This window comes from Hyperolius riggenbachi, chromosome 3 (assembly GCF_040937935.1).
Source record: "Hyperolius riggenbachi isolate aHypRig1 chromosome 3, aHypRig1.pri, whole genome shotgun sequence".
NCBI lineage: Eukaryota > Metazoa > Chordata > Amphibia > Anura > Hyperoliidae > Hyperolius > Hyperolius riggenbachi.
In genome coordinates this window covers 268,060,440-268,075,910 of record NC_090648.1, presented here as the reverse complement: position 1 = coordinate 268,075,910, position 15,471 = coordinate 268,060,440, and the positions used below count along the sequence as shown (strand labels likewise).

The 15,471-nt window shown below is 44.1% G+C and overlaps 1 protein-coding gene across 4 annotated transcripts in view; it reads left to right on the top strand.

The window, feature by feature from the left end:
• Nucleotides 1-2,216, top strand: part of CELSR1 (cadherin EGF LAG seven-pass G-type receptor 1) — a 285,212-nt gene extending 282,996 nt beyond the window's left edge. For 2 of the 4 annotated variants that reach the window (XM_068276317.1, XM_068276313.1), the window contains exons 35-36: nucleotides 610-680; nucleotides 876-2,216. In XM_068276317.1, coding sequence (XP_068132418.1) covers nucleotides 610-655 — 46 coding nt within the window. In that variant the 3' untranslated portion in view covers nucleotides 656-680; nucleotides 876-2,216. The remainder of the gene's footprint in view (nucleotides 1-609; nucleotides 681-875) is intronic. The other 2 variants (XM_068276314.1, XM_068276316.1) reach the window with 2 other exon arrangements.
• Nucleotides 2,217-15,471: the final 13,255 nt, after the last annotated feature.

Sequence of the window (15,471 nt, the reverse complement as noted above, 5' to 3'; positions counted from 1 at the left end):
CGTTAAGGTCGCATAACGTGCACCTAACGCAAGGCCTGGTGCTCTTCGATGTGAACGTCAGAGTGAGCCGCGTTGTGCAGCTCACTCTGGCGTCCGTGATGCGTACTCTTGGACGCATGCGGTATCATGTGGTCCCGCCGGCCAATCGCCGCACCAGGAAGTAAACACTGCACGTCACAACGTGCAGTGAATATTAATTAGCCATGTGCCTGGCCGCTGTCCGCTCCTCCCCAACATGACTGAGCACGTGCAGTCTAACGCGGCTTAAGCCGCTGTAACGCTATAGTATGCTGCACTTTCGGAAGAACGTGCAGCGTTACATGTAACGCAACGTGGGCAGTGTGAACAGCCCACTTGTGTTACATTGCTGTGCATTGGGGGACCGTTACAGGCTGCACTAACGTGCGCCTGTAACGTCTTAGTGTGTAAGCAGCCTTAAACAAATAGATGAGAAATCTATGACAATACTAAAAAAAATCAAACTTCTGCACTTAAATGACAATATAAGTTTATTTTCATTTCATGTTAAGAGTGTCCTGCTTATAACTATGCTCTATTGACAGTATACTGCCCAGATTATTAAGGGGAACTTGTACTATCATTTTGTAGGGTAACCAGCCATCTGATTTCCCAGGAGCAGAAAGCCAGGTTTTAGATTTTGGGCAAAAGAAAAGGAATTGGTAATTCTCCCAAATCTCTTTTGCATGAGTACTTTGTCAGAATGGTGGCAGGGTTGTTTTGCATGATAGCTATGCAAGTGCCCCTTGTCCTTCTCCCCCCCTGTGATGACACGCATGACTCATAAACTAACATTCAGCGGTGTGTGACACTGACAGCTAACCCTAACTCTGCATGCTCCATTCTCTCATGAACAGCTGCAGTAATGAGACTTCAATCTGAATCTTCAGGAAACTGTGAAGACTGCTGGAGACCTGGACCCTCTTGTCCCATTTTTGTGACTTTTTGAACATCTAAGTTCACGCAGAAGAACACAACTGTGGTGGCTGAGGCTATATCATTGCTAATGCAATTGCTTTATATGGCAGACTTGTGACTGCTTCCTAATATACAAATAAAATGAAAGGGTTGTGCTATCGGGAAGGATCCATGATAGAGGAAAGCACCCAGTGCCAAACAAACGTGTGATGATGATCTGAACTCCGCTCCTTGGGATGAAAAGGCCATCACAACAGAAAGACTGGCGGATTGGCAGGACCATACATTACAAAGGAGACAGCTTTGTGGTGTAGTCTAAGCTAACTGACTCTCGTGAATTCCTGTAAATACAATGGCTCTACTATGTTGGAATCAGCAAGTGTACAGGCAGCGCTCTTTCTGGGGGCCCCGCAGTGCTGATTTGCTTGTGTTCTGTCACAATGTGACCTTCCAGCCTACAGAACAATGCACACCGGAATATGACACCAAGTGCCCTTCATTCATTTCACCATGTTACGTGTCTTAAAAACTCAATCAGTGTACAAAATTTGTAAAAGGAACTGGCTGTAGATATTTTATATATATTTTTTACTGGACTATTACATTTTTTTTTTTTTTGTAAATTTAACTACTTAACTACTGGTTTTGTTTATATGATATTCACAGACCTGCTGAGAACAGATATTTTTATATTACATTGCACAATGTTACTTGAATTTTAACTTTTGTTGTACAGGATTTTTTTTTTATTCCAGGTAAAATGTTAAATGTACTTGTCCCAGAAGCCTGTGCCCTAAGTCAGTGCAAGACAAAAAGATAATTGTGCTGCCAAGTAATTCATTATACAGTATATACTGTCCACCTCCCTGATATTTCCAATATACTGTAACAAGCTGTATATGTTCCCCATTGTATGTGTTGTCCCATCATCTGTACTCTATTCCATGTGTGTCTGGTTCAGCTTATTCAGGAGGCAAATCCCTGTATTTTGGCCCTATGGAAATAGCCATAATATGATTATGCTGTTATACATACCACTATATTAGCACCAGGGAGGCGATGGATGACCAGTATTTAGTCTACTCCAAATTACACCAAACTTCAGATACCGCCAGAATCACCCAAATAGTTCCAGAGTCAGAGGAAAATCCTAATTTGATAATAATGTCACTACTACAGAAATTGCTAGTTAAAAAACGCACATTAAAGGAATACTGTAGGGGGGTCGGAGGAAAATGAGCTGAACTTACCCGGGGCTTCTAATGGTCCCCCGCAGACATCCTGTGGCCGCGCAGCCACTCACCGATGCTCCGGCCCCGCCTCCAGTTCACTTCTGGAATTCCTGACTTTAAAGTCAGAAAACCACTGCGCCTGCACGCCCGTGTCCTCGCTCCTGCTGATGTCACCAGGAGTGTACTGCGCAGACACAGACCATACTGGGCCTGCGCTGTGCGCTCTTGATGACATCAGCGGGATCGAGGACACAGCAACGCAGGCGCAGTGGTTTTCAGACTTTAAAGTCTGAAATTCCAGAAGTGAACCGGAGGCGGGGCCGAAGCATCGGTGAGTGGCTGCCCCAGGTAAGTTCAACTCATTTTCCCCTGACCCCCCTACAGTATCCCTTTAAAGAGGAACTCTAGTCAAACAGATACACACACAGTTGATATGCACGCCTTTAAAATATTTTATTTTGCAAAGGTCCTTTTACTGGCAGTTTAGTCTTTTAGTTCTAAAGAAGTGTAAATTAAGCTTACTGACAGTTTCAAAAATTCTTATCTTGCTAAATGTAAACATCATTTTTACTTACATAAAATTGAAAGAAGATTTGTGTAGCACTTATCTATGTTTATGCCAGTTTTGTAACAAACGTCAAATTTCCATTTGAAACCCATGCGAGGTGATTTACTGGAAGAAATCTGCAGTGACCTGGCGTTCAGTTCAGACATCCAGTCCTGTGCAGAAAAGGTCCCATTATTGTAAAATTCACCTCACCTGCAGCTAATTGGATGTGAGCCAAGCGCAGATTCACCGTCCACTCCCACCCCCTATCTCTCCCGACACCCATGGCATGAAATGGATGTACAACTGGACAGACCAGCAGGGCCAGATTTAGATATAAGGCACTGTAGACTTGTGCCTACAGGCACCTGATGATGGAAAGGCAGCTTACTCCCTTCCCTGAGTGCCTCCCACCTTCCCTATGCAGAGTCTCAAGTGGAGCATAAATGAGAGGTTACTCAGCCAGCTCTTAGCATTCCACTGATGAGAGATCCTTTCAGTTGGGGGAACCTCTAGCTACCTAATACCTGCGGACACTGATAGGTAGCCAAAGGCACACTCAGTATTAAAGGACACCTATGGCTACCTACATCGGGCAGGGTTAGTAAGGGAGAAGTGACAGCAGGGCTGGCCAGCACACTTGCGGTGCCGTTTGGCGGGGATTTGTAGGCTTGTGGAGGGCAAAGAGTAGGGTGCCAGAAAATCTGTGCCTATAGACTCCCTTGATGTAAATCCGAGCCTGCAGACCAGGCTACTGTTAATAACAGCCACAAAAATACTAATTCTATTTGTCGCTAGTTCAGTCACAATAATGCTATCTGTGTCCACAGGCTCATGGCAGTGAAAGGATATATATCATGTTATTCTATGTAAGTGTTAAATATTGGTTGGGTTTTTAACATTTAAAATTATTTTTGTGACAGAGATTAGACACTGGATTTTTTTTTTTACATGTATATTTATTAATGCACAAAACACTGGAAAAAACAATACTGATAAGGTGCAATGGTAAATTAAAATGTTCAGCTTTTACCTTTTTTTTTTGTTGGTTTATTTGTCATTTATATTATGTAAACCAAAATCTACAGCAGTAATTTTGATAGTACTAAAGGCTGGATCACACGGGCGACTGTCAACGGCCGTCCTCGTCATTTACCGCCAGGATCCACCACATCCTGCACTAAGAATGGGAGCAGTAATCCTCAATGCGTTTACCATTGGTTATGCAAGCGCTGTGGCTGATCAAATTTTCCGAGATGCTGCATGTAGATTCTAGCGTTGGCTACGTTCATGGTTCCATACCTCCCAAGGTGCTCAACAAACTGACGGGAAGCCATGCCAAACCCTTTCCAGCTCAGTAGCCAAAAGGCATTTGACATCAGCAAAATGAGCGGCAGTAGAGTCGTTTTAATGTAGTTTATAACCATAGTTCTAGGAGGCTTGCTAAAGTGCAGAATGGGAACATGGGACTAATGCTGGCTACAATGGGATTTGTTTTTTGCCTCTATGCATTCTGCAATCCAAACTAAGGATCCTTTTCCACTACCCTGCGTTTTGAAATCTGATTCCGACTGCTAATGGATCACAAAACGCAGGGTACAGTAAAACTAATGGAAATGGCACCCGTTTCTGCTACCGATGCATGGAAGGAGGGTGGATAGCACATGAGGGAAAAGTGCTGGTGCGGTGTCCGATTGTGCTTCCCTAAAGCTTACGCTGCCGCCCATGCGCAGTAGGATCCATGGCGGCCTACAGGGGGAATAGTAGTCTGTCTATTCTACGCAACCAGGAAATTTGCCACCGAGCAAGCGCATGAAGGCAGCGTTAGGGCAGCACAATCGGACATTGCACCAGCTTCATATAAGACTCAATCAGCAGCATCACTGCTGAGTCTGTCTCCATGGATGTCAAATGAAATGTGCAAATGCTTATGCACAGCGAATTAAAAAGGTTGGCATGACTTTCGGCCAGCTGAGGGATTTTCTCATAACTATCATTGACATAATGGACAGACAAAATTTGACTGTGATTGCTTGGATTATTTAAATGTTTATGAACAGTGGGCAACCCAAGGGATTGGTTAAACAGCGCAGGTCTAGTAGTTTAGAGGACCGACAGCCGCTTCCTGCTTGCAACAATCTGGGCGCAACTATTCTAGCTTTAGTGTTCCCCTCCCATCCCTTATGTCTTAGAAACTAGTGGACATGATCACAGTGCCACAAATAGGAATTGGCCATTTGTCTACAGGGTTTCTCTTTCGGGCCCCTAAAATAAACTAGTGCTGGTTATAATACTTGTTATACTGTGCAGTCCGGAATGTCACAAATAAATATTTCTCATGAGCAAGAATAATAGTAATTTAACTTGGAAAAGTCTACCTAACTGAACTCTATTTTAATAGATTGTTTTCTGCCTGAAGTGTGGTGGTGTAACTAAATCACACCCACATTTATTTGGTAGCTTCAGGCCATGTGATGTTTAACCTTTGGGCTGGGCTGTAGGTCACGTCATGGCATGAGAGCAGCAGATACTTTTCTACTGAAAGTAATCTTGCGGTTTGGTAATCTTAGATGTGACCTATTGACCCGTGTGTTGTGTGATAGCACCATTAAACTGGGCAAAGAGGAAAAATACCTGCCTGACTTAATTTGCTCACCTGTAGCTGAATTCCAGCTTTCCTGGACAGGCATGTGCAGGTGTCACTTCCACTTTGTCCTACAATCATGAGAAACGGCAAATGAACTGAACTTTTTACTCCTATGCCTTACCCTTGCTGAAGGTTTGATATTTATTATGCAAGCTGAACCATAGGCTTGTTATTTATCCAAGGGTGCGGAGAGCAAATATTCCAAGGATTAGCTCGAAGAAAAGCTCTGAATAGGAGCTGTCAGCTTGAACATTTGCATATGCTTTATCAGTCAACTGCTGCAGCACAAGTGAAAATACTGGAATTTCTGGACCCAGGTAGGATACGCTGTACCCGTCCCACTTTTCACTCGTTAATGTTGGAATAATAAGACTTTGATGTTTAATAGGCCTGCATATTCTGTACCATGGTAACAAAGGCAGCCAGACGTACATTCATTGTAGTCCAATTGCCATCCATGTACGATTTATAAGACGTTGCTGAAACATTATCAGCTGGATCAGGTTTCCTTACTATTGACTCTGTGCTTGACATGCAGACAAAAGTTCATTTGCTGGACTAGAATTTCTTGTGTGTTATTTGGCTGAGCAGCTATTGTGCCTCTTCACAATGCTCACACACTCATATCTGACGTGACCTCAAATTGTCCAGCAGAAAGTCAGTGTCCTACTTCTCCACCTGGATAATAATACTTAGGAATGCTTTAGAATGCAGATTTTGTGTGAAATGGATTATCTGCATACCATTAGTTACAGCACTGAGGATGTACCTTACAGCACATAAGTGTGCCCTACTTTCATAGTTAGCAGCTGACTTTTGTGCCATATAATCTACTGAATAATGGGGGTTGTGTCCTTCAGTCCATATGTGTGCACAACAGGTGTCTGGTATGCAGCCAGTCAGACGTTATTAATGGGGTTTCTTTTTCAGCAGAAACCAGCCATCTTCAAATTGCCTGGCCTGCACTGAAACTTTGAATTGATGTGTATGGTAGAACGCACTTGCAGTTTACACGCATTATAACGTGCGTTATGCAACACCCACAGTGTGATGGTAGGCACACACTAGGCAGAATCGCTTTTGCACTTTCCACTATGTGCTATGGAAAACGCCAGTATAATAAACCGTTTAAAAAGTCCTTATGTCACAATATGAAGTTAAGATGAGGACTGTAAAATAAGGACTTTTTAAATGGTTCATTAAACTGGACTTTTATTACTGTACTATAAAATTAAAAGTTATGTTTTACAACACTGAAAGGCCCTGAATGTTGGCAGGTATTTTTTATTTCAGTTTGTGTGTACATTGGGGAGAATTTTACTCATTCCCTCTTAGGTGGCACATCCAAGGTGAATCTTTATTAGTTACATATAAAACATAGCCAATGTTTCGGGGGCCACGAGGGCCCCTTTGTAAAGGCAAAATCTGTCTGCCGCTGTAAACAAGCTCCTGTATGTAGGGTGCCACCCGTGAATACACATCACTGTGCCCAAGTGTCTAGAGGCGTCTTCTCCCATTAACCTTACAGGAGCTGGTTTACAGCAGCAGCTATTTGCCCTCAAGCAAATTGTGCCTTGGCAAAGGAGCCCTACGTGGCTTCCAAAAAGTTGGCTATAGGTTTTATGTGGCACTAATAAAGATTTACCTTGGATGTGCCAGCTCTTCTGATTGAACATTGTACACTGAGGGCTTCATCCCTCTTTTCCAGCTGCTACACTCCCCCTAAAGATAATGGGTTTGATCCTTTGTGTGTGCGAGACAACACAATAACAGTTATGTAATTCCCGCCTTAGGGTCCGTTCACACTGCATCCATTGTGTCCCGTCACAACAGACAATCTAAACGCATCGCAATGCAATATTTCTATGGTACGTTCACATCAGGTGCAATGCGACGTGTTATATCAGAGTATCGCACAACATGCACATTGACAGTAAAGCATAATTTTAATGTACCATATGCAAATTTCACAAGTGAGAGAAGAAAAAATTAAGTCTGTCTACAGTGAGAAAAAGCTGTTTATTTTTTTACTGCAGGTCCTGCTGAGGAAATGTCATCCACTTGTTCTCCCTCTTATGAGTGTTGCTAAAGAATGTAAATGTTAAGTTAATTTTGTACAGAAGTACATTTTAAAGGATACCTGAACTGACATGATGATGAAGCAAACGTATGTACAGTGCAACTTCTACAAGGAACTAGTCTGTGCATCTTTTTTCTCTCTATAGAGGTTAATAATCCTGGGCCCCAAGGGTACTTTCACATACGCACTACTCTTCACTTACTGATAAACTGAATCACAACGGTGCTGAAAAATTGCACTGCACATTATCAGTGTGATGCAATGTATACAGTGGAATATACAGTCCATAGACGTATGCTTACACCGCAACTAATGCGTACCTAGCATAATGCCTAGTACACGCCATACAGTTTTCGGTTAGATTTTCTGTTTAGGTGCGTACACACGCCTGAGTTTTCCTGTGCAGTCTGTCAGCAGGCTGATAAGGCTGGTTTTGACTAATCCGCTGACCACCCCACATTTGAAGAAATCAGGCTCGTGTACGCTCCTTTAGATTTACCTGCCAGATAGATAATTCCCAACATGATGGTAATTATCTAACCATCTGTCTGCCTAGCAATTAACCACTTGAGGACCGCAGTGTTAAACCCCCCTAAAGACCAGGCTATGTTTTACTTAATTGGCCACTTCAACTTTAAGGCCAATCTGCAGGGCCGCACAACACAGCACGAGTGAATCGCCTCGCCGCCCCCCCCCCCCCCCCCCCCAACAGAGCTCTCTGTTGGTGGGGTCTGATCGCTCCACAGTTGTTTATTTTTTTCTTTATATTTTTTTTTTTACTAAAAATTTCTTTTTTAATTTTTATTCCCCTGCTCCCTCCCTCCCCCTGCCAGCCAATCAGGGTGATTAGCTGTCATAGGCTTCAGCCTATGACAGCCGATCACTGCCTAGCCCATGGAGGGGACAGCTGTGTCACATGGCTGTCCCCAATACAGCACTGCTGCCGATCGCAGCGCTGTACATGTAAATAGACGGTGATTACGCCGTCTAACAGTCTCCACTGAAGGTGGGGCGGAGCTCCGCCCCCCGAAGCAGGAGATGCGCGCGCAGCCTGCGTGCGATCTCCTGCATTAGCCGGCTCCAGGACTTGACGCCAATTGGCGTTAAGCGGTCCTGGGGCTGCCGCGGTGGCCACGCCCATTGGCGTGGAGCAGTCGTAGAGTAATTAGGCATTGTTCTACTCAGCAGGAGATAACCGGAAGACAATGCACCAGAGATAATGACCAGTCTCTACAGAAAATAATGTAACAGAAAATTGTATGGTGTGTACTAGGCATTATGCTAGGTCCACACCATACAATTTTGTGTTATGCTGGGAATACACGTTACGTTTTTGCGTTCGATCCTGCATGCGATTAGCCATTCAATGTCCTGCTCGATTCTCTTATCTTCCACTCGTTTTTCTTATCTTTTTTCCATTCACTTCTATGGAAAATCAAGTGGAACAGAATCGAGCGGAGAATCTGACATGTAAGAATTTTATCATCGAAGGCATCTATCGTGTATTCCCAGCATTGGATAGATGGTTCGATAGATAGTTTCCGACATGTCAGATCTTATTTTCTGATTAAATTCTCATAGAAGTGAATGGAAATAGATAATAGAGAACAGAATCGGACGTCGTTTGGAAAATCTAATCGGAAATCGATCGGACAGAAAATCTGCTGAAAAAAACGCATTATGTGTACCCAGCGTTACAGCAAGCATAAACTGGTTATTCTAATGGCATTCCTTGCACTGCAAATGTGCCAATATGTGGAGTATAATTGCACTCCAATGCAATAGATGTATTGTACATACACACGCCATACTGTAGCTAACAACGGGTCCGTCAGACCCTCCCGCTGGGCGGGCGTTCTGGCGACAGTAGGACATGTATACACGCTGTCAGCAGACTGATAAGACTGTTTCTGACAGATCTGAGACTATGGGGGAAAAGTCCTATTTAGGATTAGAACAATAGATGATATTTTTTATCTCATCAGTTTATTTTTAGTTTAGGTTTGCTTTTAAAAGGAAATAAGAATAAATAAATCTTCCTGGTACACACTCTATAGTATTTGTACAGGCCAACCACAATCTATGTAATAACATCAGCAAATATTACACACAAACATGTCATCATTCCTAAAGCCAATGTAAAAAATTCTGCTGCAAATTCCAGAGTGTCAATACCCTACACCAGGCTTTCTCAACCAGGGTTGCTTGAGGACTCTGCAGGGGTTCCTTGGCATTTTCCCCCATCATGGGGGTAGTATAATAGAGCACATTATAATAGGTGGTACTGTAACAAGAAGCACTAACTTGGGGGTTCAGAGGACAGTATGAGTGGCAGTGAAAAACAGCCACACAAACTTTTAAAAACCATGCCTCCTGCAAAATAAATGCAGTGGTTCCTCTAGATCAGGGCTGCCCAATAGGTCGATCGCGATCTACCGGTAGATCGCGACCGCCTCCTTGGTAGATCGCGGCCTCTTGGCCGCGTCTCGTTAATGTTTGTTGCGGCCAGCAGCTCGTGTTTAGCTGCTGGCCGCTGGCCAATAGAATGCATGCAGGCGAGGAGAGAGGGAGGAGAGAGGCGGCGCGTCCGCTGCGTCATGGCTGGGGGCGGCGGAGGGCAGCCTGTGTAATGTGCGTGTGTAACGTGCCCGGCGCCGCCCCCAGCCATGACGTAGCGGCCGCGCCGCCTCTCTCTTCGCCGCCGCTTCTCTATTACATCCCATTGGCCTGCCAGAGTCTCTCCTCGCCGCCTCTTCTCCTCCGCCTGCAGGTACATATACCTGGCTAACCTACACTGGGGGGCCCTATACCTGGCTAACCTACACTGGGGGGCCCTATACCTGGCTAACCTACACTGGGGGGCCCTATACCTGGCTAACCTACACTGGGGGGCCCTATACCTGGCTAAACTATACTGGGGGGCCCTATACCTGGCTTACCTACACTGGGGGGCCCTATACCTGGCTAACCTACACTGGGGGCCCCTATACCTGGCTAACCTACACTGGGGGCCCCTATACCTGGCTAACCTACACTGGGGGCCCCTATACCTGGCTAATCTACACTAAGGGTCCCTATACCTGGCAAACCTACACTGAGGGTCCATATACCTGGCAAACCTACACTGAGGGCCCATATACCTGGCTAACCTACACTGAGGGCACGCAACCTATGCTGCAGGCACATATACCTGGCTAACCTACGCGGGGGGGGGGGGGGCGTGCTTAGCATTTGAGACGTTGGTAGATCTCCTGGCCTCGGCAAATTTAAAAGTAGCTCGCGAGCCGAAAAAGTGTGGGCACCCCTGCTCTAGATCAAAAATTTGTTTGCAGGGGTTCCTTGAGATCCAAAAGTTATTTCCAGGGTTTCTCCGGGGTAGAAAGGTTGAGAAAGGCTGCACTACACAGTGTATCAAATAGCAACACTATTCCAGCTGAGCAGTGCTTTTCAGCGCAGGAAGATTTGGGCGCAGCCGGCGCCACCATAGACTGTAATAAGAATTACAGCTATAGCAGCGCTCAGTAAGTAACGTCAGCGCCGTCAGAAGACGGAGCCGAAGTTGCTTTTAAAACACAATAATTCTGCCTCCAGCAATTGCTGGAAGCCGCATTATATCATTCCCCACTGTCCACATGGACCTACAGGGGGAATAGTAATTAACACGGCCCAGACTTGTGCAGAAGCAGGATCAGCCATATACCGGCTGTGTCCTGCGCCCAAGTCTACGGGTGCCAATTTCAAATGTATGGCTATTCCCGTGGTATGCTATGGGCTGCATAAAATATCACATCTCTGCATTTTTCAATGTACATTTTTTGAAACATTTCTGTGAAACACAACTGAATCGCACATAATGTATTGCAATGAAGACGCAGAAGAAGTGTGTTTGACTAAGTTTTGACATCTGTGTGTTTTTAATAAAATAAACATGATACTGTATTTTTTTTCCATTGGAAATGGGAAAATATTGAAAAAACCTAAGAAACACACAAAAAATGCACGAAAATCACAAACATATATAAAAACGCACAGAAAAAAGCAGAAACACACAGAGCAGAAAACTCCTGGTCTTCTGCATAGCCAAGTGTGCTTCCAGCCTATGTCATGGAGGAATGAGAAATGGTTATTCATGATTCATCAGAAGAACATATTAGCGGATCAGAGGTGGATGCTAGGACGTTTCCTATGGAAAATATCCATATGGAGAATACATGCAGAAAACATGAAGGTAATTTAAAGAGCTGAAAACATGGTAGGATAAAGCTGCTTAAAGGACACCTGAAGTGAGAATGATATGGTGCAATTTAAACAATACCAGTTGCCTGAAATCTTGCATGCATCAGTAGTGTCTGAATCACACATCTGAAACCAGCATGTGGCAAATCCAGTCAAATGTTCCAGATTATCAAACTGCTAAGGACTTCAAATGAAACAATACTGATTCCTGGTAGTACATATACATGTAATTCTGGAGATGGTCAACATATCATCAATTTCAGGTTGATGCAAATGTATGCAGCCTTAGGACAAGTCAATGATTCTGAATCCAAGCTGCATAGAATCAACATCAACTTAAAATTATTAGCAAGTCACTGACCATCATACAAGATTGTCAAGATAGGTTTGTTATACCCCACTGCAATTCAGTGTTGAGAGAAACTGAAGAATAATTACTTCAAGTTTGTACCAAGGGGAAATGCAAGACTTCTTTATAGGAGTTACCTTTACCTGAGACACACAAGAACTGACGCATGTTTATCTTTCAAATATGGAAAAGTTATGGAAAACATCTAGTTTCTGTTGTATTTTTACTGCATATTTGGCATGTGTATACTATTGTTAAAAAAACTCAATTTGCTCTCTTCCAGAAGTAAGACACGGACTAGCAAAACAGTCTAATTATGGCTGCACACTTCCATCAAAACGTTTAGTGAGCACCCATCTACATCTAATGTGAGGCAAGATTCACTGGGTTGGCAAAACAAGGAGATCGTTTGTCTGTGGTTTTAGAGAGGTGGAGATTAGTGGATGCTACAGAGGACGATATGACAGAAGTGATAACATTAACGTCTCTAAGCAGGTTAGACCCACATGCACTAGGTGTAAAAAGCTTTTGGTAAGCAATGCATGCCTTGTGGTCACTACTAAGTGTCCCTGTAAGGTTCTACATAGTACAACTAAGGTAGATTGTACTTACAGGGATAAAGCAGTTAATGTGTACCAGAAACGAACAATTCCCTATAAAATATACACACCTGGGGCTACCACCAGCCCCCTCTGACCTGATCACTCCCACGGCATCCACTTCTTCCTCTCTGTTTGCCTGGTACTGGCCCTAAACAATCCGTCAGTTGTGGGCCAGTCGGTGCAAGAGCAGTCTGGTCAGGCGCGCTCCCGTCTCATTCACGTCACCGGGAGCGTTCTGCGCCTGCACAGCAGTACTGCAGAGACGCAGAATGCTCCAATGAACGTGAAAGTGTCGGGAGTGCGCACACGGCTGAGCCACGCATGCGCAATTGTGGACAAACAGAGAAGAAGAGGATGCTGTGGGAGCAATCAGGCCAGAGGTGGCTGGAGGAAGCCCCAGATATGTATATTTTATTGGGAATCGTTTGTCTCTGGTTCCCTTTATAGGGACTCCGAGCAGTGCAGAAACTATGGAAAGATGCATATCATTTTAAAGCTCTCTTTCTCCCCTTTCCAATAATATATAAACCACCGCCCTACGCCTTTTAGTTTTCACGATTTTCGCGATTGAAATTGCCGCGGCAACGATTTCAATCGCGAAAATAGAGAAAACTAAAAGGCGTAGGGCGACGATTTAGGGGTCGTCAGAAAGAGGAGAAAGAGAGCTTTAAAATGATATCCATCTTTCCATAGTTACATTGTATTACACAGGCCGACTTTTTCCTAAAGTCAGCAGCTCCATTCTGTTGAATGGAGCTGCTGACACTGGGAAAAGTGTCGTCCTGTGTAATACAATGTAACTATGGAAAGATGGATATCATTTTAAAGCTCTCTTTCTGACGACCCCTAAATCGTCGCCCTACGCCTTTTAGTTTTCTCTATTTTCGCGATTAAAATCGCGGCCACGGCAATTTCAATCGCGAAAATCGTGAAAACTAAAAGGCGTAGGGCGGTGGTTTATATATCATTGGAAAGAGGAGAAAGAGCGCTTTAAAATGATATGCATCTTTCCATAGTTTCCGCACTGCTCGGAGTCCCTTTAAGTAGGAATAAGAAGCTATGCTAAAAATGTGAAGACTTTTTTTTTTCTAAATATCCCACCAATATGATGCACACAAAATACCATATTACTTTTTAGGTTTCCTGTAGGGGCTGCAAATTTTGCTGCCTCAAAATAGAACATTGTGAAGCTCACATAGAAGTGGTACTCTAGTCTGCTGGGACACAGGTACATGATAGATACCGTCCAGCAACACTTCTTGTCAGAGCTGCAGCACACATAGCAGCCCTGTCACCTACTCTCTAGCCAAAGCGTACCCCTTTCCACAATGCCACTAGATGAATGTGGAAAACACATGACATGTAATTGCGGCAAAATTGACAGAAACCAGTTAGGTGAAAGACTTCTATGGTTATGTCTGTTCTCTAAAGCAGGGCTTCCCTACCCTGTCCTCAAGTACCACTAGCAGTGCATGTTGTGCAGTAAACCACAAACTATCACAGGTAAGGTAATTAGTGTCCCTCAGCAGAGCTGATTACCTCTGTGGATTTTCATAAAACATGCATGGTTGGTGGTACTTGCGGACAGCGTTGGGAAGCCCTGCTCTAAAGGAAAAGCGCAGGCAATGGAACAGGTAAGGACCTTTAAATGGACTGCCACCAACGACCTAAAGGGACACTTTAGGCAAGAAAAAAAAAAAGGAGTTGTACTCACCTGGGGCTTCCACCAGCCCCCTGCAGCTGTCCGGTGCCCGTGCACTCTCACTCGGATCTTCCTGTCCCCGCCGTTGCAGCCACTTCCGGTTTCGGCGACAGGCCCGGAAACGCGAGTGATTCTTCGCGTTCCTGGCCGCAATAGCGCCCTCTATACTGCTATTGCGGCCAGGAATGCAAACAAATCACTCGCGTTTCCAGGCCTGTCTGCCTTTTTTGTTGTTGCCTTAAGTGACCCTTTAAGTGTTTAGAACTACAGTTAGCAGGGTGTACTATGTTGTTCTTTATTTAAAGCAAATCTGAAGTGATGCTGAAAAAAGTTAGCTACTCGCCTATGTATAGGAAAGGCATAGATCCCATAGAGCCTTCCTGTTACTCTCTCTCTGTGCCCTCAGTCCACCATTGTCTCCTGTTGAAATTCCATACCTTTGGGACTCCTTGGAAAGGCTTCAGAAGCACTCACGTCCCCTCACAAAATCAATGGTGGACAGCGATGGACTGAGGGACAAAGAGAGGACAGAGAAGGCTCTATGGGATACAGAGCCTTTCCTCTACATAGGTGAGTAACTTTTTTTCAGCATGGCTTTAAAATACAGCATTCACTGAAACAAAAAGAATGTACAAGTCAAACAGTAGACATACTACATCCGTGTACCACTGCTGCAGATTATGTGCAAAAGTGACTGATAAAGAATTACACCAACTTCCTGATGGAGTTGGTCTGTCCTCTCCTCAAAGGGACAAACCCTGCCACACCCAGGTCTTATTAGGCCTCAAAATCCACACTCTATAAAGAGTTGCACAGGTACATTTCCCAGACACATGTTTTGGATGCCGAAACCTTAATCTTGAATACTAATATAGGCAATTCAGTGTTTCCCAAGGACATGAAGTGTGACTGGTGTGTCACACAGTATTGCTGATAAGAGACAACTGTGGCAAATCATATTTATATTGCACTAAAGCCCCAGACCTTCCCAGATCCTTAACGTTTATCAAGTAAAAGTACAACAGTAATTTAATCTTCTTTAGAAATAATATCTTAAAGAGGTAGAAAGTCATGTATTGTCCATAGAAACAATCAATTATTGTTTATAAAAACCCTTAGAGGTAGGATGCCAGTCAGAAG